Source organism: Euleptes europaea, chromosome 21, assembly GCF_029931775.1.
Source record: "Euleptes europaea isolate rEulEur1 chromosome 21, rEulEur1.hap1, whole genome shotgun sequence".
NCBI classification, from domain to species: Eukaryota; Metazoa; Chordata; class Lepidosauria; order Squamata; family Sphaerodactylidae; genus Euleptes; species Euleptes europaea.
The window spans coordinates 3965912-3989852 of record NC_079332.1 but is presented as its reverse complement, the minus strand read 5'-3'; the positions used below and the strand labels follow the sequence as shown (position 1 = coordinate 3989852).

Below are 23941 nucleotides of genomic sequence, written 5' to 3'. Positions count from 1 at the left end.
ATGTGGAAATTGAGAGAATTATGAAACCCAAACCAGGTCATTTTTCTTTTTTTCGCAGACTCCCTTCTGAGTCATGGCCCTCTCCGAGTTAGCGCTAGGACTCTGTGCTGTGTTGTTCCACGAGAGACCACCTTGGAGAAAACCTTCCACTCTAAGGCTATCAGCAACTTTAACTTAATTTTGTTTAAATGGAGCTCTTGTATGCAAGCGGCGTGTCTACCAAGCAAACTGCATTTCTCAATTCGGTCATTCTGTAATGCATAAGCATTACAGATTGCATATGCTTTACGGAAGGGCTGTCATAGAGAGGAGGGTGCCGAGTTGTTTCCGGCTGCCCCAGAAGATCGGACCAGAACCAACGGGCTGAAATTAAATCACAAAGGCTTCCGTCCAGACATTAGGAAGAATTTTCTAACAGTTAGGAGCGGTTCCTCAGCGGAACAGGCTTCCTCGGGAGGTGGTGAGCTCTCCTTGCCTGGAGGTTTTTAAGAAGAGGCTAGATGGCCATCTGTCAGCCATGCTGATTCTATGAACATGGGCAGTTCATGAGAGGGAGGGCACCTTGGCCATCTTCTGGGCATGGAATAGGGGTCACTGGGGGCATGGGGGGTAAAGTTTGGAATTTCCTGCAGTATGCAAGGGGTTGGACTAGATGACCCTGGTGGACCCTGGGGTGCCTCAGGGATCTGTGTTGGGGCCGGTGCTTTTCAACCTGTTCATTGACCTGGAGTTGGGGTTAAACAGTGAAGTAGCCAAGTTTGCAGATGACACCAAATTGTTTAGGGTGGGTAAAACAAAATCGGACTGTGAAGAGCTCCAGAAGGATTTCTACATACTGGAAGAATGGGCATTAAAATGGCAAATGAGATTCAATGTGAGTAAGGGATGCATATTGGGACAAAAAATCCCAACTTCACATATACACTGATGGGATCTGTGCTGGCAGCGACAGACCAAGAAAGAGATCTTGGGGTGGTAGTGGCTAGCTCAATGAAGATGTCAACCCAGTGTGCGGCTGCTGTAAAAAAAGCAAATTCCATGCTGGCCATAATTAGACGAGGAATGGAGAATAAAACTGCTGATATCATACTGCCTTTGTACAAATCTATGGTGAGACCACACTTGGAATACTGTGTACAGTTCTGGTCACCACACCGAAAAAAGGATATTACAGAGCTTGAGAAGTTGCAGAAAAGAGCAACCAAAATGATTAGGGGACTAGAGCAACTGTCCTATGGGGAGCGGTTAAGAGGGCTGTTTATCTTGGAAAGAAGGCGGCTAAGGGGAGACATGAGAGAGGTCTATAAAATTATGCATGGTTTGGAGAGAGGGGACAGGGAGAAGTTTTTCTTCCATAATACTAGAACATGGGGTCATCTGCTAAAGCTGGAGGGTGAGAGAATCAAAACAGATAGAAGGAAGTATTTTTTCACACAACGGATAGTTAAATGGTGGAACTCCCTGCCCCAGGATGTGGTGATGGCTGCCAGCTTGGAGGGCTTTAAGAGGGGAGTGGACATATTCATGGAGGAAAGAGGTATTCATGGCTATTAGTTAAAATGGATACTAGTCATGCTGCATACCTATTCTCTCTAGTATCAGAGGAGCAGGCCTATTATTTTGGGTGCGGTGGAGCACAGGCAGGATGGTGCTGCTGCAGTCATCTTGTTTGGGGGCTTCCTAGAGGCACCTGGTTGGCCGCTGTGTGAACAGACTGCTGGACTTGATGGGCCTGGGTCTGATCCAGCAGGGTCTTTCTTACGTTCTTATGCCCCTCCCCCCACACCCCCAGTGACCCCTACTTTATGCCCAGAAGATGGCCAAGGTGCCCTCCCTCTCATGATCTGCCTAAGGTCATACAATCAGCATGGCTGACAGATGGCCATCTAGCCTCTGCGTAAAAACCTCCAGGGAAGGAGAGCTCACCACCTCCCGAGGAAGCCTGTTCCACTGAGGAACCGCTCTAACTGTTAGAAAGTTCTTCCTAATGTCTGGACGGAAACTTTTTCGATTTAATTTCAACCCGTTGGTTCTGGTCCGACCTTCTGGGGCGACAGAAAACAACTCGGCACCCTCCTCTCTATGACAGCCCTTCAAGTACTTGGCCTTTCTTTGTGAACCAGAGCACATTTTGTCAGATGCAAGCTTTATGCACAGTCAAGCGCATGAGCCTTTCAGGTGCCAGGAGATACTTCGTTGTTTCCTTAAAGCTGGAATTCAGGAAAAGAAAGCAGAAGATCCCCAAAGACACTGTTCATCTTTAAAGTATTATTAGAGCCATCTTTCCAGCTGCATTTGATTTTTTAATGCAGTGCTATCTTGGACAGCTCTGGTCTTTCATCTGCTGAACATATTGCGCCGCTCTGGAGCCGATAACCAATAATTTTCCGTGTGTATCTTTCGGCCAACTCAGGCAAAGATGCCTCTCTCAAGGGTCCATCCCCCCCCCCCCAATCTAACAGACCTGATCTTGAAATATTCTGCCTGCTTCCCAACGTTTGAGAGCCTTGATAGATTTAAAAGGGATACAAACCTCCACCCGAATAAATACCCGCGGTCTCGCACCTCCAATCTGAATATGGAAATTTCTTGGAGGACGTAAGAATTGCATAAGGTTTCCTCTCCCTCTCCCCAGAATATGTGCCCCATGGCGCAGAGTGGAAAGCTGCAGTACTGCAGTCCAAGCTCTGCTCACGACCTGAGTTCGATCCTGACGTAAGTGGGTTTCAAGTAGCCGGCTCGAGGCTGACTCGGCCTTCCATCCTTCCGAGGTCGGTAACATGAGCACCCGGCTTGCTGCTGGGGGTAAAGGGAAGACGACTAGGGAAGGCACTGGCAAACCACCCTCTAAACATATTCTGCCTAGTAAATGTTGGGATGTGACGTCACCCCATGGGACAGGAATGACCCAGTGCTTGCACTTGGGACTACCTCTACCGGTGCTTGCACTTGGGACTACCTTTACCTTCACTTCCCATAATACTAGCACTCAGGCACGCCCAATGGAGTTGACGGCAAAATATTCAGGACAGACAGAAGGAAACCCTTATTTACTCAATGAGTAATTAAAATGAGGAATTCAGTGCATGGGGCTGTATTGAGCATGAAATGTTTGAAAAGAGCTGGACAGATGAGCATGGGGGAAAGGCCCATGAGCCTGGAAGGTTTGAAAGGGGGCTGGACCGATGGAAGAGAGGTCCGTCAATGGCTACTAGCCATGGCGACTAAAGGAGACTCCCATAGTCAGAGCCAGCCTCTGAAACCTGGTTCTAAGAGGCAAATCAGGGGAAGGCCCACATGAACGCATGAAGCTGCCTTCTACTGAATCAGACCCTTGGTCCATCAGAGTCAGTATTGTCTACTCAGACCGGCAGCGGCTCTCCGGGGTCTCCGGCAGAGGCCTTTCAGAATCAGAATCAGACTTTATTTGTAGTCATAGACCATCAAATATCCCAAAAATTGTAATTAAATATATACATAAATAGTTATGAACTGGTAATACAAAAGATAAAGATGTAGTGGAGATTAAAAACTGAAATGAAGGGATAAAGTCCTCCAAAGTATGCATAAAACAGTAGAGATTCTAATTATAGATTGGTTATTTTGGAGCCTTAAGTGCATTTCATCTTATTTTAGTCGCCAGCCAGGCAGAGGTCTTTCCCATCACCTACTTGCCTAGTCCCTTTAACTGGCGATGCTGGGGATCGAACCTGGGGCCTTCTGCATGCCAAGCAGAGGCTCTGCCACTGAGCCACAGCCCCTCCCCTAAGCTCTCCAGGGTCTCAGGCGGAGGTCTCTCACATCACCTACTTGCCCGGTCCCTTTAACTGGAGATGCCAGGGATCAAACCTGGGACCTTCTGCATGCCAATGCTTGTATGTTGCACTTTGGGGTATGGATCCGATTAGCTGGCCCACTACCTGGGCTTCCTTTTTCTTTTCTTTTTTCTAAAGCGTTTCGAAATAACTTTGCAGAGTAGATTTAGAGCGAGCATTCATAAAGTGTGCGGTTTGAGTCGCACGCGTTCCCTTTTTTGCCTTCGCTTTATTTATGTTTGGCTGCTTTCGGTGGTGTCTTGACGGCGGGTGCACCAGTTCAAAAGACCCATGTAGGATTTGTGTCCCATCTGTCTCGGGCTGTTTCAAAGACGGCTCCGCTCAAAGTTGCACGTGAAGGGTTGCTTTAAAGTTCAGCTCAACGTACAACCCTTCTGGGTTGCATATGGTAACGGGAACGCTGTTTTGACTGGTTTCTCCTTCTGTCTCTCTCCTTCACCCTTTTGTGGAATATCGCGAGTGTCAGATTTTTTGATGAGTGCCGTGTCTGTGTCTTCTTGTGGTTTTGCTGTGGATGGGAAGAGCAAAGTCAGAGCCATAAGAGTTTTTTTCTTTAATATATATATATATATATATATATATATATATATATATATATATATATATATATATATATATATATATATATATATATATATATATATATATATATATATATATATATGCAGTAAAAATGTTAGTGCGTTGTGATGCCGATTCCTACTGGGCTAAGCTCTGCAGGGGGTCTGTAACACATAGGATTACCAAAACCCTTCCCTGCTCACAATTCAAATATGGGACGCAGATTTCCAGTGGTAACTCTTACGGCTTCCTCTCCTCTCCCAAAATGCATCTGCTGTCATAAACAATGCCTTTAGGAAGGAATGGACTATTATATGATGGGCATACCTTAATGGGGAGAGACACCAGCATGTTTCCAAATGTGGGAGATGTAGCTTGTCCTGAGGGCCAGCGTGGCTAAGCGTGGCGGACTCTAATCTGGAGAACTGGGTTCAGTTCCCCACCCCGCCACATGAAGCCTGCTGGGTGACCTTGGGCCAGTCACAGGTCTCTCCGAACTCTCTCAGCCCATGCGGAGGCAGGCAACAGCAAACCACTTCTGAATATCTCTTGCCTTGAAGACCCTACGGGGTTGCCGTAAGTCAGCTGCGACTTGACGGCACACCCTGAGCTTGTCCAAGTCTGGAGACCAAGTCCTATGAGGAAAGGTTGAAGGAGCTGGGTATGTTTAGCCTGAAGAGGAGAAGACTGAGAGGGGACGTGATAGCCATCTTCAAGGACTTGAGGGCTGTCATAGAGAGGAGGGTGCCGAGTTGTTTTCTGTTGCTCCAGAAGGTCGGACCACAACCAACGGGTTGAAATTAATTCAAAAGAGTTTCCATCAAGACATTAGGAAGAAATTCTAACAGTTAGATCGGTTCCTCAGTGGACCAGTCTTCCTCGGGAGGTGGTGAGCCCTCTTTCCCTGGAGGTTTTAAAGCAGAGGCTAGATGGCCATCTGTCAGCAATGCTGATTCTATGACCATAGGCAGTTCATGAGAGGGAGGGCACCTTGGCCATCTTCTGGGCACGGAGTAGGGCTCACTGTGTGTGTGTGTGTGGGAGGTAGTTGTGGGTTTCCTGCATTGTGCAGGGGGTTGGACTAGATGACCCTGGTGGTCCCTTCCAACTCTATGATTCTAAGTCTGGATAGACCTGTACAATCTACTGCCTGCTGTAGCAGCACCTGGTATGTTTGTCTCTCTCTGTTTCACCAACCAAGCCAGTGCTGTTTAGCCAGCCAATGTTCTCTTGACACACCACTTTAAGAAAAGAGCCCTTTCCCGTCGCTCCCCAAACAGGGGAGACGCGTTTTTATGTAACGCATCGTCTCAAAATACACCTCATGTAAAAATACCCACAGCGCAGTGCAAACGACTCCCTCTCTCATTATTTTGTTAAAGGATTTAATAATGTAGTTCCTAACTCCTGAGTCATCAGTGGGGTGAGTAATCCGAGAGCAACGTGCAAGGCCTGGCTTAGTACTGAGTCATTTGCGTAGACTCATGGAATCACAGAGTTGGAAGGGACCACCAGGGTCATCTAGTCCAACCCCCTGCACAATGCAGGAAACTCACAACTACCTCCCCCACATACACCCCCAGTGCCCAGAAGATGGCCAAGTTGCCCTCACCTCTCATCATCTGCCTAAGGTCATAGAATCAGCATTGCTGACAGATGGCCATCTAGCCTCTGCTTAAAAACCTCCAGGGAAGGAATGCTCACCCCCTCCCGAGGGATCACAAAGGTGGCGCTTCGATGTCCAAAAGAAGGGTGCTTTTGGATGTGTTTCTCAGTCGTGGGTGGGTCCCAGGACCTTCCGTTCGTGTAAAGTGGAAGGCCCAGAGGCACCAAGCCCCTCATGCGCTTTGTGACGACACCGGGTTGTGGTTCTGATTTACAGACCTAGAAAAATAAACGGCGCCCTAAATGTGCTTGAGTGCTTGCACCCGTTTACTCTTCCCATATAGACCTTGTATAATTGGGGAAACGCTAGATTAGAACCCTTCTTCATGACATTAGTAGACTTTATCTTCTGGGTTTCGGGGGGCAGTTGTTCATGGGGCGGCATCAAACATGCCATCTGAAGTCCAGTAGTCGTAAAAAGGCTGAACCCTGGACCTTTTCCGCATGTATAGGTCACCGGTGTTCTGCTAGGGTTGCTGTGTCCAGAGGAGGGCAACAAAGATGGGGAGGGGGTCTGGAGACCAAATCCTAGGAGGAAAGGTTGAAGGAGCTGGGGATGTTTAGCCTGTAGAGGAGAAAACTGATATCCGTCTTCAAGTATTTGGTAAAGGTAAAGGTAAAGGTCCCCCTGTGCAAGCACTGGGTCATTCCTGACCCATGGGGTGACGTCACATCCTGACGTTTCCAAGGCAGACTTTGTTTGCGGGGTGGTTTGCCATTGCCTTCCCCAGTCGCCTTCCCTTTACCCCCAGCAAGCTGGGTCCTCATTTGACCGACCTCGGAAGGATGAAAGGCTGAGTCCACCTTGAGCCAGCGACCTGAAACCGACTTCTGTCGGGATCGAACTCAGGTCGTGAGCAGAGCTTTCGACTGCAGTACTGCAGCTTAACACTCTGCGCCACGGGGCCCCTTCAAGTATTTGAAGGACTGCTATATAGAGGATGGAGCAGAGTTGCTTTCTGTTGCTCCAGAAGAGTCACTGGAAAAGACAATTACGCTAGGGAAAATTGAAGGCAGCAGGAAAAGAGGAAGACCCAACAAGAGGTGGACTCAATAGAGGAAGCCGCGTCCCTCAATTTGCAAGATCTGAGCAAGGCTGTCAAAGATAGGACACTTTGGAGGACGGTCATAGGGTCATAGGGTCACTCATAGGGTCACCATGAATTGGAAGCGACTTGACGGCACTTCGCACACACACACACGCACACACACATATATTCCCCCCCCCTTGCCAAATGCACCTAACGCTGTGAGGTTTGCATGGGGGAAATTTACAAATGCCGTTAATATCACAAGTGGATAAAATGTTGGGAAGAGGGATTTCAACATGTGGTTGGCATTTTGCTGACTGTGGCGCATATATTTAGCCCTGAGCTTGGTTCTGTGTTTTTGAAATGTATACGGGGGACCTGCAGCAACCAGCCCTTTTCTTGTCAACTCTGAGATGACGTCCTTGTCAGAGGGTGGTAAGCAAACCGTTTTCCTTAGAAGGGTCACATTTGTATTGAAAGAATTAGGAATTCATGCCTCAAACTGTGCTCGTGTTGATTTATAATCTAGCCTTGCTGGATTATAAATCTTTACCCATACCGTAATACACATAGCACTTCACAAAATTAAACAGATGCCCCCTTTTAAAAGCCTTAAAAGCCATATAAATAAATTTTAAAGGGCAAGGGGAAAATTGCAAGGGGGGGGGGAAGAGATGGTGAACGCATTGGCTAAACAGGAGTGGGATTTTAACGGCGTGTGAGCATAAGGTAAATTTAGAAAATCGAATGCTCGTCCAGTTGAGCCCTGTTCATTGGCAGCATGTCGTTCACATCACGCAAAATCCAGCCTATCATGAAACCCAGGTAAATGTGCCTAACGTCCAGTGAGCTTGAGTAATTATTATTATTATTTATTGCGGTCCTTGACCAGTATTACAAAGTTAAAACATCATTAAACCAACAATAGTTCAAGACAACAACAAAAATAGCGGCATGAACATTTGAGCTCGTCAAATGGGTTTAAAACTCTGCGTCAGCTTTAATATCGTTTCCCCGTGTCTTGCATATCCCTGGACAGAATTTGGCTACTTGTCTGGATACCCAGTGGTTGCTATCAGACAAGAGATATTCCAGTTTGGCCGCATCAGATTCATCTAGAACAGGGGTCTGCAAACTGCGGCTCCCGAGCCGCATGCGACTCTTTGGCCTGTTGAGTGCGGCGCTCCGAACTTGGTTCGGAGCCCCTGCTCTCGCACCCGCTCGTGCCGGCAGCCGGGCTGTGGAGCCGGCGCATCTGAGAGAGAGAGAGAGAGCGCACGACAGAGCAGGCAAGCAGGCGCGCTGTCTCCCCCCCCCGCCGTGGAGAATGGCCAGGTCCCCCTTTCCCTTGCCCTCAATGGTTGGGAGGATAAAGCCTCCCCTCCAGCCGCGCGATTGCTGGGCGGGCGGCTCGGTGGTTCCTGCCCCCCCGCCTGCCTATCAGCTGTTGGGTGGGGCGGGCTTCCTTTGGTAGACCTGGCCTCCGGCTGAGTCCCATTGGGAGGCCATGTCTACCCACTGGCTTTCTTGGCGGTAGACCGGGACTCCCAGGAGGGGAAAAAGTCCTCCTTCAGAGGCCAGGTCTACCAATTGGCTTCTATGGGCCTCCGGAGGCCAGGTCTACTGCCAAGAAAGCCAATGGGTAGACCTGGCCTCCCAATGGGACTCAGCCGAAGGCCAGGTCTACCAATAGGCTTTTATGGCGGTAGACCAGGCCTCCAGACGAGGACTCCGGACGGGGAGGGGGAAATGGCAGGGACTTACAATTTAATTTTTACCAATAAATAAGATCACTATTAAGTATGATATCAAATTTTATTCAGTGTACCTATAGTTTAATTAAGACTTAAAACTTTAATTAAAGTTTATTAAGTTAATAAACAGTGTACCTACCTATATAGTTTAAGTTTAAGAAATTTGGCTCTCGAAAGAAATCTCAATCGTTGTATTGTTGATATTTGGCTCTTTTGACTAATGAGTTTGCCGACCCCTGATATAGAAGCCCAACGAACCCTGGTTGGAGATATTTTGATCTGACCTCCTTGTAATGTGGACATCTCAGAAGCATGTGCTCTGTAGTTTCCACCTCCCCCATCGAGCATAAACATAATCTTTCTGAGTAAGGGATCTTTTTGAATCTCCCTACCAGCATGGCAGAAGGAAGTGCCGCACACCCTTGCCAAGGTAAATGCCCTTCTGCTGCTGTTAAATTCTAGTTTGGTTAAATAGGCCCCCGGGGCAACCACATATTTAATGCTCGGCTGACATTTAAAATTTGGGGTCTAGAGAGGTCTTCCTGCCGCTCGATGTCTTCCACCCTCTGTCGAATAATATCTTTCCCACGTTCATACCCACTTTTCAACAGTGCCTGCGGGGACAGTCCCAAGGCATTGATTCTTTTACCAACAGTCCTCAACCAACTTGCTTGAAATTCATCCTGGAATATCAAAGGAAAGAGCCCTTGGAGATTCAAGAGCCCTTGGGTGTGTTTCAGTGGAATTTAAATGGGAAATACAGAATAAAACATGAGTCCAGCGGCAGCTTAAAGATTACAACTTATTACAGCGTAAAGGTCTTATAAGAGAAATCCCTTCACTGGATACATGGGCGTGTAAATCTTCAGGCTGATTTACGAATACAACGGAAAGGGGGAGGGTGATACCAAGAGAGGCCCGTTCGAAACGAGGCTTAATCCAGAGTCATCAGTTCACTTCTTCGATAAGAGGATTACTAAGGAAGAGACCTAATTTAGGTGGATCTGGACCAAGCCCTAAGGTTACCATGGGAGAGACTGTGTCTCAGTGGCAGAGCATCTTTTTGGCATGCAGAAGGTCCCGCGTTCAATCCCCGGCACCAAGACCTTGGGGATTGGACCTGGGATCTTCCGCATGCCGAGCAGATGCTCTACCACTGAGCCACAGCCCCTCCCACTTGCCTCGTGAGCAAGTAAAAAGGTGAGCGATCGTGCTGCGACCCTGGCGTTATGCTGGGATTCTTTGCATTGGCGGTGGTAGTAATGCCTATTAATCGCCTACAGGAAAATGAGGTGGTGTTAAACACCCACATCTAATAATACCTAAACTTCCTGTACTGCAGGAACCAGAGGTTTTACTGCTCAGTTCGCTTTTGCAAACAAATGATTTATGCCCCGGCGGCTGATTTTTTAGGGATCAGGCCCGGTCGCTGGCCTGCCCGGGGAGGGCAAGTTTATTGCTCCCTTGATTAGTATTCTGCCTCCTTGCTTCCCACCGCTTTTGAGTCAGCTTGTAGCCATTGCCTGGCAACCACAATCTAAAAGTACAACATCGGCTCGGGCGTGCAAGCATGCTGCCGGCAGGCGAACAACGGCCGTCCTCGCCTTCCTCCTGCAAAAAGGGAGGCAAGGTGTGAGAGGGAGGAAGGAGGACGGGGGAAGCGAGCGGGGAGGCGGAGTGGAACAGGTGAAGGCACAAGAAGGGTCTCCGGTGGTGGACCTCTTGGGCTTCCAGAGCGAAGGTTTGGCTTGTCTGTTTTATATTCGATGACCTTAGGCTGATTCAATGACCTTAGGCAGTTCATGAGAAGGAGGGCATCTTCTGGGCTTGGAGTAGGGGGTCTCTGGATGTGTGTGGGTGGGAGGTAGTTGTGAATGTCCTGCATTGTGCAGGGGGTTGGACTTGATGACCCTGGTGGTCCCTCCCAACTCTATGATTCTAGGACGCTAGGCAGATGATGAGAGGGAGGGCATCTTGGCCATCTTTTAGGGGTCACTGGGGGTGGGGGGGGAGGTAGTTGTGAATTTCCTGCATTGTGCAGGGGGTTGGACTAGATGACCCTGGTGGGTCCCTTCCAACTCTGTGATTCTATGATCTTAGGCAGTTCATGAGAGGGAGGGCATCTTGGCCATCTTCTGGGCATGGAGTAGGGGTCACTGTGTGTGTATGTGTGTGTGTGGGGGGGAGGTAGTTGTGAATTTCCTGCATTGTGCAGGGGGTTGGACTAGATGACCCTGGTGGTCCCTTCCAACTCTATGATTCTATGATATTGTCTCTCTGGCTCTTCCCACCTGGTAGAGGCTTAGTATGTCTGTGTCCGTGCGTAGTTGGGTCTGTATGCTTCTTTAAGTATGGGTGCCAGGCACAGCAAGGGATCGTCTCCCGTTCCTGGCTTTTTCATCCTATTCCGCGTGTGTTTTAGGGCAGTTCCTAGCACGTGCCTTCTCTCGAGTTCTACTGGGGCATGGTCTTTTTTGTGCAGCTAGGAGAGAGCTTTGCCACACAGGCACAACTGAATGCCTCTGGTGGGTGTGCTCACGCACCCAGTGTATCCTCGCACTCAAACTGGGAGACACAGTGTGCTGAATTGACGCACAAAAAAGTACTATTTCTTTCCAAATGAACATTTAACAGGCTCACAGGTGGTTCGTCTCTGGAGGAGTTCAGCATATAAATGTCCTCTTTCTAGACTCCAGCGGAGCTTTGCTTTTGGAAATGCTGCGTTCTTTGACTGGCAGTTAAGGCATCTTTTCAAAAGCTTAAGTTACTCAAGACCTGTAATGTCTGTCGGTTAAGATGATGGATGAATTGCTCTCTGTGTTGATTAGCTCATGGGAAAACCTCCCCGAACCCCACAGGCAGGCTAGGCTGTTCATGTTGGAGGCCTCTGACACATTTTGCAGCTTAAATCATATGAATTAATTAGCCAGGAATTGAGGGTATCATCGTGGTTTGATCCTGGCAACCCTGTTTGCTTTTAAAGAACAAATACTCCTCTTCTGCCTCTCCACCCATCTTGTTTTTTCGGGGCGTTCAGAAATGCTTGGGGTGGTATCTGTGAAAGGCGATGGCTTGCCTGGCGTAGGCATCATAGATCGTAGATCATAGAATCATTGAGTCGGAAGGGACCACCAGGGTCATCTAGTCCAACCCCCTGCACAATGCAGGAAATTTGCAACTACCCTCCCCCCACACCCCCAGTGACCCCTACTCCATGCCCAGAAGATGGCCAAGATGCCCTCCCTCTTGTGATCTGCCTAAAGTCATAGAATCGGCATTGCTGACAGATGGCCATCTAGCTTCTTCTTAAAAACCTCCAGGGAAGTAGAGCTTGCCACCGACCAATAGGTTCTGCCACCAAGACCAGGTTCAGCTCACGATGGCTGCGTTGAGGAATGAGAGGAAAGGTTTTCCGGGAGAAAGCTTCACTTACGGCCGAGTTCAGGCCACAACACTGATCCAGAGGTGGGACCAGCCATACCTCAAAGAACAGGCGTTTGCGTGTGCAAGCATTGAGTGCAGCGAATGCTCTTTCACGCCGAGCCTGCTGGTCTCCAGTCGGTGTTTTGTACTAGGTGGTATCACCGCACGGACAGGCACATTCCCCACGCCTGGCTGTTTTCCATCAAGTATGCTGAATGGCGCTGGACATAAGGGGAAAAAATGCTTCGTTTGAAGCTACCCCAATTGGCCTGTCATTAATTTCTGATATGGTGTCCTAGAATTAAAGGCAAACTGTTAAAACTTGTGTGTGTGTGAAGTGCCGTCAAGTCGCTTCCGACCCATGGCGACCCTATGAATCAGGGTCCTCCAAAATGTCCTGTCTTTGACAGCCTTGCTCAGATCTTGCAAATTGAGGGCCGCGGCTTCCTTTATTGAGTCCATCCATCTCTTGTTGGGTCTTCCTCTTTTCCTGCTGCCCTCAACCTTTCCTAGCAGGACAGTCTTTTCTAGTGACTCCTGCCTTTTCATAATGTGACCAAAATACGATATCTTGTAAGTTAAAATTTGTAAGTTAAAATTTACCAGCCCTATATTTGCACCTGTGTAATGCTTTGTGATTATTACTTTCTTTGTTGCATGTGTCTAGACTAAATATGGAATCCAATTCCTTTATTGTGTCAATCCATCTCTTGGTGGGTCTTCCTCTTTTCCTGCTGCCCTCAACTTTTCCTAGCAGGACTGTCTTTGCTAGTGACTCTTGTCTTCTCCTAATGTGACCAAAATGAGATAGCTTGTAAGCTAAAATGTGTAAGATAAAATGTACCAGCCCTATATTTGCACCTGTGTAATGTTTTGTGGTTATTACTTTCTTTGTTGCATGTGTCTAGACTAAATATGGAATTTACGGTAATAATATGTATCTTTCTGTATTCCAGAGCCTTGGATCAGCAGACAAGAAGGACTTGTACCCATCAAAGTAAGCCTTTCCCCCCCTTTTTTCTCTTCCCTTGAGCGATTCAGTGAGCTACATTAACAAGGAAATGCCTTAACAACCACAGCCTAAGAATATACGTATCCCAAGATGAAACTGTTTCTGCATTGGGCCCTTCTTCCATCTTTGCATCACAGGATGGGGTCAGGTAGCGTTTCTCACAGGGAAATAGAAACTGGCTTGCAAAGACGATGAATAGCAGTTTCAGAAATTGTAATGCGAGGATAGCATTATTATTGATGGCGCAAGATGTTTGCCTCAGTTTGAGGTGCCTCACGGATGTCATATTTGGATAGCTGCTCTTCCAAAATTATGGCGCTCCCTTCCCCTTATGCGTCCCATAAGACTGAGCATTTTTGAAAGAAACCGTTCTGTTCGTAGTAATATTTGCTAGTGATGTTCTGCCGCAATGTCCCTTCTACAACGGCATAGGATTGCAGTCCATTCTCCCCATATTGTCATCCTTTCCTGGGAGATCGGAAGAAGCGAAAGTTTCCCTTCTCTTAGCAGACTCCTCTCGGGAGATAACCACTCAAGTAGCCAAATTTTGCCTCCGGTCTAGTGGGATTCGTAAACGGCTAATTGAAAACCCTTCCCCATAGAAGTTCTTTCCTCTTCAAATCATCCTTCCCAGAATCATCAACTTTTACTATTTTATTATTTTAAACCCAACTTTGATTTTTATTCAGAGCTGATATTGTATCGAAATAAAACTTGATTGACTGATTGATTGGTAATGATGAAGGAACAGGTGGTTAACTTCATTGGAAGGGGTATTTTAATTCAGTGCTTTTGTATGGCTAGACTTCTTTCTAGAACAATATCTGCCTCAATGCTTTGGGAATAAGAGAGAGAGTGGACAGGGAAAGGTTTTTCTCCCTCTCCCATAATACTAGACCGCGGGGGTCATCTGCTGAAGCTGGAGGGTGAGAGATTCAAAGCAGATAAAAGGAAGTATTTTTTTCACACAACGCATAGTTAAATTGTGGAAGTGGAACTCCCTGCCCCAGGAGGTGGTGATGGCTGCCAACTTGGAAGGCTTGAAGAGGGGAGTGGACATGTTCATGGAGGAAAGGGGTATTCATGGCTACTAGTTAAAATGGATACTAGTCATGATGCATGCCTGTTCTCTCCAGGATCAGAGGAGCATGCCTATTATCTTAGGTGCTGTGGGACACAGGCAGGACGGTGCTGCTGCAGCCGTCTTGTTTGGGGGCTTCCTAGAGGCGCCTGGTTGACCACTGTGTGAACAGACTGCTGGACTTGATGGGCTTGGGTCCGATCCAGCAGGGCTTTTCTTACGTTCTTCAGTTCTTAAGATAAAATAGGGATTTAAGAACAAGACTGAATAATATTTATCAGGACGGTATTGTGTAAAGCAGTCCACACAAATCTTGCATTTTCATACTGTTTTTTTGATTCTTGGGGCAGGTATTGACCTATGTGCTGCCCCAAATCCCATGATTACATATTTGTGAGGACATGGGATGTTTTTGTGATCTCTTTTTTGAAACACACACACACACACACACCATAGCAATTTTTTTTTTTTAACCACAGAGAGCTTTTTTATATTGTTAAATACGCCGTTGGTTTGTATCAGTCGGTTCTTATTGCAGAGAAAGGAGGAGATGTCAGTTCAGTGTTTGGCAGGAAATTCTCATCTAGTCCCATTTATAATCCACCTTCTGGTCACTGCTTTTTGCCACGTGCCTTTGCCATGTGGGAAATGCGAACTCATGACAGGAAGATCAATCAATCAAGTTTTATCATCATCATCATCATCATCACCTTTATTAGGCATTTACATCAGTAACCATAAACAGAATTACAAAATCGGTTAAACAGATTACATTAAAAGGACATTGCTTAGAAGTACGTACAAACTGCTCGCGAATCCTTTGTGCAGACAGGAGAAAACTAGCTACTTGTTGGGTAACGGTAGGGTTTCTATCAGATAAAAGGTACATCACCGACTGCTGATCTGAAAGACTCTGATCACTAGGCAGTAGGGGTTTAATATAAGTATTCCTCGGCCTCATGTAAAGCTGGCAGTACAACAGCACGTGGGTTAAGTGTTCAGGGTCCCCAGTCTTACATGGACAATACCTATCAATAAAAGGGATTCCTTTGTATCTTCCTTGTAGGATAACTGAGGGAAGAAGGTTAAGTCTTGCGAGCATGAAAGCTCTGCGAATGTCCAGTGACTCCAAATAAGACAAGTAGGAAACTGCAGCTCCATAAGCCGGAGTAATACCATGAAACATGGGGGAACAGTGTCTATTAGCTAGGGAGGTTAGGGTCTGCATTTCTATATCTAGTAGGCGCTGACGTAGCCATCTAAATGCTTGCTCTTTCCCAAGCATCAAAAGAGAATCCAACGGGATATAATCAAGTTTTATTTCGATACAATAGCAGCTCTGAATAAAAATCAAAGTTAGGTTAAAACAATAAAATAAAATAATAAAAGTTGATGATTCTGGGAGGGATGGTTTGAAGAAGAGGAGGAAAGGCAGGGAGATATGAGAGGGTATCATGGCGAATGTAGGCACATCAGCTGTGAGCACTACTGCGATATGCCCCCGGCACAGGGAGCAAACAGTGCCGATGTCACCAAATGCGCTCCCGCTCCACCTCCCCCCTGGATGGTTTTGCTAGCAAGCTGTCACTGTGTTCTGAAATGCGACGTGCTTAGGTTCGACTTCTAAATCGGCACGGAGGTTTTTAAATTTAGCACTAATAGTTTGCTTGCTTCAGGGCACTTTGTAATTGCTGGATTTTGGAAACCGCAACGAGAGCTGGTGCCGCACTCAGCAGTTTTTAAACACACGCCCACACCCACCCACGCAGATTGGCACCACGGCTCTATCAGGAGGCTGAGATACACTGTCTTGAATGATCTGCACGACGTTCGACACTTGGTGTTTGCTTTGTTGTGTGCTGCCTGTAAGACAGTTCATTGCAGATTAAGGGCTGACTCTTATGAGATCCGTATAAATTAAGGCTGCGCTTCTTCTGAGTGGCTCAACTCTTGGCGGAACTGGGCTTTTCCCCCCACTGGTGGTAGTTGTATACACCGTGTACTTTCCAGTAAATCCACTTTTACGGGTATATGTACATATCCCTGCATTCCTGTCTACTGTTGCGCTATACCGGCAGATCTTCATCTAACGCCTGCAAAAATGTTGTGTGTGTGAGGCACGCGTACAAATAAGTTGGATGGGTCTTGAACGCGTGCTTCAAAGATGGTTAAAAAAACGTTTTGCGCTTTTCTTTGCCGCTTACAGCGCAATCCTAAACGGAGTTATAGCGTCCTATTGACGTCAGCCGCCTTTGCTAGGGGGAAACTCTGCTTAAACTACTTTGGGATCTGCATTGCTGTAATTTTTTCTGTGGTTCCCTTGACAGTCTTGGTAATACTTAAGAACATAAGAACTTACTCACATGATGTAGTGTCTGGAGATAATATCGGAAGAAGAAACAAATCTGGGTATAGGGTACACTGTTCGTTGGAATGTAGCATCATTAGAGGCAAGACACGCTAAATCAGGGGTGGGGAACCTTTTTTCTGCCAAGGGCCATTTGGATATTTATAACATCATTCGCAGGCCATACAAAATTATCAACTTAAAAATTAGCCTGCTATAGTCTTGGGCAGTCCTAGCAGCTCCATAGCTAACGACTCTTCTGCAAGGGGGAAAGAAGGTTCCTTTTCTCGGCAAAACAAACTCACATCCGCCTTGAACAGAGGCTATTCCTGTCTGCTGGAGGGGGCGGATCGCCAGTCTTAGATCCTTCTGAGCTAGAGATCTGCCAGGACCCACGGAGGGCCAGACCAAACGATTTCGCGGGCCTTATATGGCCCCTGGGCCTGATGTTCCCCACCCCTGAGCTAAATCAACCTTCTGTGTCAACGGGGTGAGCGGTCTTGATCCTCTAGATAGGGGACATTTACAATTTATGGACATTTCAGTACATTGCCAACGTGTTGCTTAAGCCAAGAGGTTTATTTGGGACACACGAGGATTTCAGCCCTCTTTCAGCAAGGCACAGTGGGGAAGGCAGGTGGGGAAGTCAGTTTTCCAGAGCATCCCCATGGATGTCAGCAGTATGTTAAAAAAGCCGATTGCTTTATACCTTCTCTTCTGATTTCTTCTTGGAAAAGCAGCAAGGCCTTCCTGACGACAGCTGGCAAATCCTCCATTGCCTCTGATCAGAAGGAGAGCGAGAGTTAGGCAAATAAGTGGGGAGCTCTGTCACATGGGGGTTTAACCTTAGTGGTTGTTGTTTTTTTCCAGCCGCCTACTGACAGCTGAGTTAAACCTGTCTGAATTTTGGCACACCTGCCGCATTGAGCCACGCTTCCTTATGGCATTCTGCTCACGGTGTGAAAGGCTTGGCCCTGATCTTTGACATTAGCTAGATGCATGCTTGTAGGGAAATATTTTAAGTCCAGCTGGAATAGGGAGGGCGATGGCGCTTAATTTGCACTTATTTTTTATTTTATTTTACAGTTTTTAGTAGGGAAGAAGAAATTGTGTCCCATTCTGTGGAAGGTCTGACATGAAACTTTCCAGTTGAGGGATTTTCTCCCTTGCAGTGTTTACATCTGTCATGTGCCGACATTAGCCCATACCTCTGAGCCCCTAGGGTACAGCAGGCTATTAATCTGATAATTTGATTATTATTATACCGTTGTATTGTACCCTGAAGGCAAGGCCACACTTCATACTCGAGCACATTTCGATTCCCATTTATGAAATATACGGGTTTGATTGCACGAAGGCTGACACCACCACCACCACCCCGCGATTTTCTGCAGCTTTTATCATGTCGAGATTGTGCCAGGAGACTTTTTATTGCTTCGGTTGCTATAGAAACACGAGTCTTTCCCCCACTTTTCAACAAATATGGCCTTTTCTGCAGTTTTAGTTTCAGTCCAATTTAAAGCCCGTTTGGCGGAGGCCGTCGCCGCCCCAAGTGGATGTCACGACTCAACGGCCTCGCCCCCCCCACTTTAAAAGGCATGTGCATATAAAGAGGGAGAATTGAATGCTGGATTGGGGGGGGGGTGTTCATCAGACCATAAGGGTAACTTTTTCCTGCCGCACTGCCCTATAGCAGTCCTAAAGGGACCACCCCGAAGAAGAACAACAGAGAAGTCATTCTCTGTGGCCATTCAGGTTTTGGCCTCTCCTCGAGCCAGGGGTCAGACTCGTTGGGGGCGGTGGTTAATGAGCAGCCCCCGCCTGTTTAATGAGCGGTCGAGGGGGAACAAAACGAAACCGGACCCCCGTAATGGACGGGCGACGCAAAAAAGGCCTTGGCGTCCTCCACTGGATTTTGCTCCTTGTGCCTCCCCGAGCCAAATCCATCGAATGCCGAAGCTGAGAACCGTGTCTGGGTACAAAGCCCCAAGGACTTGAATTCTGAGAGGGGAGGTCAAGGAGGTGATCATGAACTGTGTTAAAGCCTCTGCAAGGGGAGCTGGGCAGGAACGTGTGCATCCGTATGTCAAACGGGACACCCACTGCCCAGACAAGGGTGGGTTTTCATGGCGGCATATTGCTGATTAGCGTTCTCACATCTTTGCATAAGACCATCAGAAAAGCCCTGCTGGATCAGACCCAGGCCCATCAAGTCCAGCAGTCTGCTCACACCGTGGCCAACCAGGCACCTCTAGGAAGCCCCCAAACAAGACGACTGCAGCAGCACCGTCCTGCCTGTGTCCCACAGCACCTAATATATCAGGCGTGCTCCTCTGATCCTGGAGAGGATAGGCATGCATCATGACCAGTATCCATTTTAACAAGTAGCCATGGATAGCCCTCTCCTCCATGAACAGGTCCACTCCCCTCTTCAAGCCTTCCAAGTTGGCGGCCATCGCCCATCCTGGGGCAGGGAGTTCCACCATTTAACTACGCGTTGTGTGAAGAAAGACTTCCGCTTATCAGTTTTGAATCTCTCGCCCTCCAGCTTCAGCAGATGACCCCCGCGTTCTAGTATTATGGGAGAGGGAGAAAAGCTTCTCCCTGTCCCCTCTCTCCAAACCATGCGTAATTTTATAGACCTCTCTCATGTCTCCCCTATAACTGCCTTCTTTCCAAGCTAAACAGCCCTCAGCGTTTTGACCGCTCCTCGGAGGGGAGTTGCTCTAGTCCCCCCTGAATAATTTTCTTTGTTCCCAAAGGTTTTGCATTTCTTTGTTCCCAAAGGTTTTGCATTGGATTTGCCACTCTATAGATGCACATTTTCCCCATCTGAATTCTCAAAACTCTGTGTGGCGGCTTATTGTTGAGTTTTGAGAATATAGATGGGGAAAAAGTGCATCTAAAGAGTGGCAAACCCAATGCAAAACCTTCCATGAATAAATGGCCAAAGTCATCGGGCCAACAGATTGCTAGGCTAGGACTCTTGACAGTTGAACGTGGAGGGACTGGAGGGTTTTGAAGCCGCCCTTCGAGGTAACAGTGGCGTTCCCCCCCCCCACCAGCGCAGGAAACGAGAAGCTGCCTGTTAGAACGTACCTGGCCCGTGCCGGACTCATTTTAGCGCTGGGGGAAGTGGCTTGCGCGTGGGGTTTTTGAAACATGCAGGCTGTCGTCTCCTGCGTGCAAAGGGGTGGCTCTGCAAAAAGGTCACAACAATGTGGTTCTCTGTGAATGGAGAATAGACCACACAACTCAAAAGGGCTCAGGAGCCCTTAGTCTGGGAGTCGGCAGTTCTGGTTGTTGTTTTTTTCATATGGGGTAGAGATGGGGCTGAGTGGACAAAGACTGTACTATTGTGGGTCCAGGAGGGTCCGAGAGAAATTAAACCAGCTGTTGCCTATGGGGACTGAATAAGGAGTGGTGGGAGCTGAAGTGCAGTTTATGAGATTCACTGGAGAATGTAGATTCTCTGCTTAAGTTGGGGGTGAATTCAGAGTTGTTAGGTAAGCTGGATTTATCAGGCCCGGCAGCTTGGAGCGGTGGTGTTTGATCTGGACAACCAGGTCCGATTCCCCACTCCTCCACTTGAGCGGCGGAGGCTAATCCGGTGAACTGGGTTTGTTTCGCCACACTGACATGCAAAGCCAGCTGGGCGACCTTGGGCTAGTCACAGATCTCTCAGCCCCAACTCCCTCCCAGAGTGTCTGTTGTGGAAAGGGGAAGGGGATTGTAAACCGGTTTGATTCTGCCTTAAGTGGTAGAGAAAGTCGGCCTATAAAAACCAACTCCTCCTCCTTCTTCTCAGCAGCAAGGTTCAGGTGGGATTGCTTTCTTTTAAAATGAAGATGATCATAGGAAGACAGGCATTTTGGCCATGGAAGATCGTGCATTCTCCATAAAGCAGAGTTTGATACGATGAGTCAGCACCGAGATGCTTTTTTGGCACAGGGGGGCGGGTTTTCTACACGCAGAACCCCCACTGAGAATAACACCTACGCTTCGCCCAGCCAGGTAATGGAAAAGAGGGGGGAGAGTGTTTGAAGATCATTTTTTTTTGGAGTGGGTTATCCGATATTCCAAAACAAAAACAGAAAATACAGCTCCGCGGAAGCTGGCAAAGCGCATGAGCTGCGATTGGGGAGGTTTCCCTCTCACAGATTCATTTGATGGCCCAAGCCGAGTCACACTGGCTCTGGGTCTGTGCCCCCACCTCCACCCCGTTTGGAATATGGGGCAATAATGCTAGTCTGCCTTGCAAGGTTGTTGCATGGATGACTCGGGTTATATCTGCGGAGCTAGGGTTTCCAGCCTCCAGGTAATAGCAGAAGATCTCCTGCTATTACAACTGATCTCCATCCGATAGAGATCAGTTCCCCTGGAGAAAAATGGCCACTTTGGCCATTGGACTCTATGGCATTTAAGTCCCTCCCAAACCTCACCCTTCTCAGGCTCCGCCCCAAAAGACTTCCGCCAGTAGCGAAGAGGGACCTGGCAACCCTATGCAAAGCTCTTTGAACACTGAAAGTCCTTTATGAATTATAAGTATCAATGGTCAGCAAAGAACTTCCCTCCAGTCTTTGCTTCAAAGTCAGGAGTTTTCCTTACGGCGTTTCTACCATTTGGAAGTGAGTTACCTTGCACTAGGTTCCCATGGTAATAGCGATCCATGCGGCTGAACCTTTTTTGCAAAGTTTCAGGAGTTCGTCTCAAACTCTGCAAGGCTGATGTCGAATACAGTGTGAACGCTCATCCCGAAAATTTTAAACATTTCACTACAAACCACCTAAAGTCGCTGCCGTCCCTGCATTCAGACAAAAGTTCCTTTAAAATTCCCTTGTCAAATTAGGTCGTTACTTGTTGTCTTAGCTACTATGCCAATAAATAAGGCAATGAATGGATGAATGAATGAATGAATGAATGAAAAATTAGCTCGTTGAATCACGTAGTGTCTCTCGCCAAGATCCCTTTTGACTGTCTGCCGCTGCCCGTGATTATTAGCCTCTCCAGACCCCATGCCAGCTATTTTTGGAGTCTGTGTGCGGACATTATCAGGAAATATGCACAGTATCTGGTAAAAATTTATCATTTCTTCCCAGGTAAATCTAATTCTAGTTCAGGGGGGGAGAGCGGCGGTACAATTTAAAAGGGTCCGTTATGGGATGACATCTCGGCCAGGTATTGCCAGTTGTCTGCCTGATCCTTCTACTGCCACAAAAGAGGATAAAATCTTCCGTTGAACCAAGAATGCCACGGTGCAGGTTACTTGACTAGTCAAACATTGATCAATTTACCATTTAAATCAGTCCAATTGTCTCATCAGGAGCTACGTGGCTAGCTAAGGAATCAGAAAGGCGCACGTGGTTGCAAACACAACGGTCACGCGAAGCAAACTGTGTTTTTGTTTCCTTTCTTCTGAGCAATGCTCTGTCTTTTTAGAAAGAGGTTTGCATGCACAACCTCCCTGAAATATGTAAAATGATTCTTCCCCCCCACCCAGGCCTGTTTTTTTGTGCAGTTTTCCATGTTGGTTTTTAAGCCATCGCGAGTGGCAGAATCTGCTGTAGGCAACCTCCACATTGGGTACTCAGTTAGGTACCCACATTGGGTATTCCACATTAGGTACCTACATTGGGTACTCTCCGCCACCGGCGGGAGGTTTGGGGGGCGGAGCCTGAGGAGGGCGGGGTTTGGGGAGGGGAGGGACTTCAAGGGCCATAGAGTCCAATTGCCACAGTGGCCATTTTCTCCAGGGGAACTGATCTCTGTCGGCTGGAGATCAGTTGTAATAGCTTGTTTTGTGCCTCGGTGTTTCCCATTTCTTCTTGGTAGCTACCATCTCTTGATAGCTGTGAAGAGCCAAAGCAACGCAGTTTGTTTATTGCTGGGAAGGCGCTCTCTGGCCTTTTTAGGAACTCGCATGTTACTAAATGCGTTTGGTCTCTTAGTCGCACTGGCTACCATTGTGGTTGCCTCTTGTTTGTTTGCGGTTCGTCTTGGTTCACCCGAGATGCTCGAAGCATTTGCGTTTCTGCAGTCCTTCAGTTGAATCGTTGCTTTTGCCTTCATGAGAATTTGTATTGCACTGGGCTGTGTTAAAACATAAGGGCACACCAAGAAGCTCAGCTGGACAAGAAGTATGTAAGCAATTAATTAGACATCGGAATTCATAGAATCGGGGAATCCTAGAGTTGGAAGGGACCACCAGGGTCATCTAGTCCAACCCCCTGCACAATGCAGGAAACTCACAACTACCTCCTCCCTCACACCCCCAGTGACCCCTACTCCATGCCCAGAAGATGGCCAAGGTGCCCTCCCTAAGTTCACAGAATCAGCATTGCTGACAGATGGCCATCTAACCTCTTCTTATTGACCTGCTTCTTGTGATGTGTCTTGACAAGCAAGGTCAAAGCTCCCCTCTAAAGGCAGGAAAGCAACCCTTATAAACCCAGAAGGTTATCAGTCCTCCAGGGCATCCCGCAGCTTTTCCTAGCGGCAACGAGCAAATGCCCTCTTCGGGCAAGGTAGCGCACCAGAGGAGAAGAAGGGCTGCAGGAAGCCGAAAGGGCCACACGGCAGCACCCGCATCAAATTGTACTAAATAAACCCTAGAAGCCTTGAGGGGGTAGGCAATATCTGGTGGGAGGGAGAGAGGGGGGGAAAAACCCCTGAAATGCTAAATATTTGTACATAACAGTGAGGCTGAAGTTTGTGTCCCCAGCCAGACATCTGATGTGTCATTTTGGATTTCGCCAAGACAGAGGGAGCTTTTTCAGGGCTCGCCGGCCCAGACACTGCCGCTTTGAGCGTCCGAGCGCCCGGCGGGTTTCCACTCCCCTCAAATTCATCAATCAGCTCTCGGTAAGGCTCTGAAAGGGCCAGTTTATTAAACAAACACACTTAGTGTAAAAAGTTTATTCCAGTTAATTAGGACTTCATTGCAATGGAAACAAATTATCCAGCCGCCCCGTGCCAAGCTAAACAGTCGGGGTGTGAGGGTGGGGGGGGGAGGAGAGGGTCCCATCTCGCGGGGAGGCAAACAACCATCTTTAAGCAACTTTATTTATGTCCTTTTAATATATTTATTTGGACTTTCCCAGGCTGTAAGCGTGGGCTATTGGAGGGCTTTGCAGCTGAGGTTTTTTTTTTCCTGCAGGGCCGGTGTGTCACCAGCATCAGGTTCTTGGGCGCTCTGGAGGGATTTGAGGCATGTCTCTGCGGCCTGCCTGGT

The 23941-nt window shown here is 47.7% G+C and overlaps 1 protein-coding gene across 1 annotated transcript in view; it reads left to right on the top strand.

Moving 5' to 3' along the window:
• Nucleotides 1–23941, top strand: part of LOC130492784 (ankyrin repeat and fibronectin type-III domain-containing protein 1-like) — a gene marked incomplete at its 3' end in the record, with an annotated part of 200689 nt that overhangs the window by 84534 nt on the left and 92214 nt on the right. Inside the window, exon 2 of the mRNA XM_056866570.1 lies at nucleotides 13227–13267. Coding sequence (XP_056722548.1) covers nucleotides 13227–13267 — 41 coding nt within the window. The remainder of the gene's footprint in view (nucleotides 1–13226; nucleotides 13268–23941) is intronic.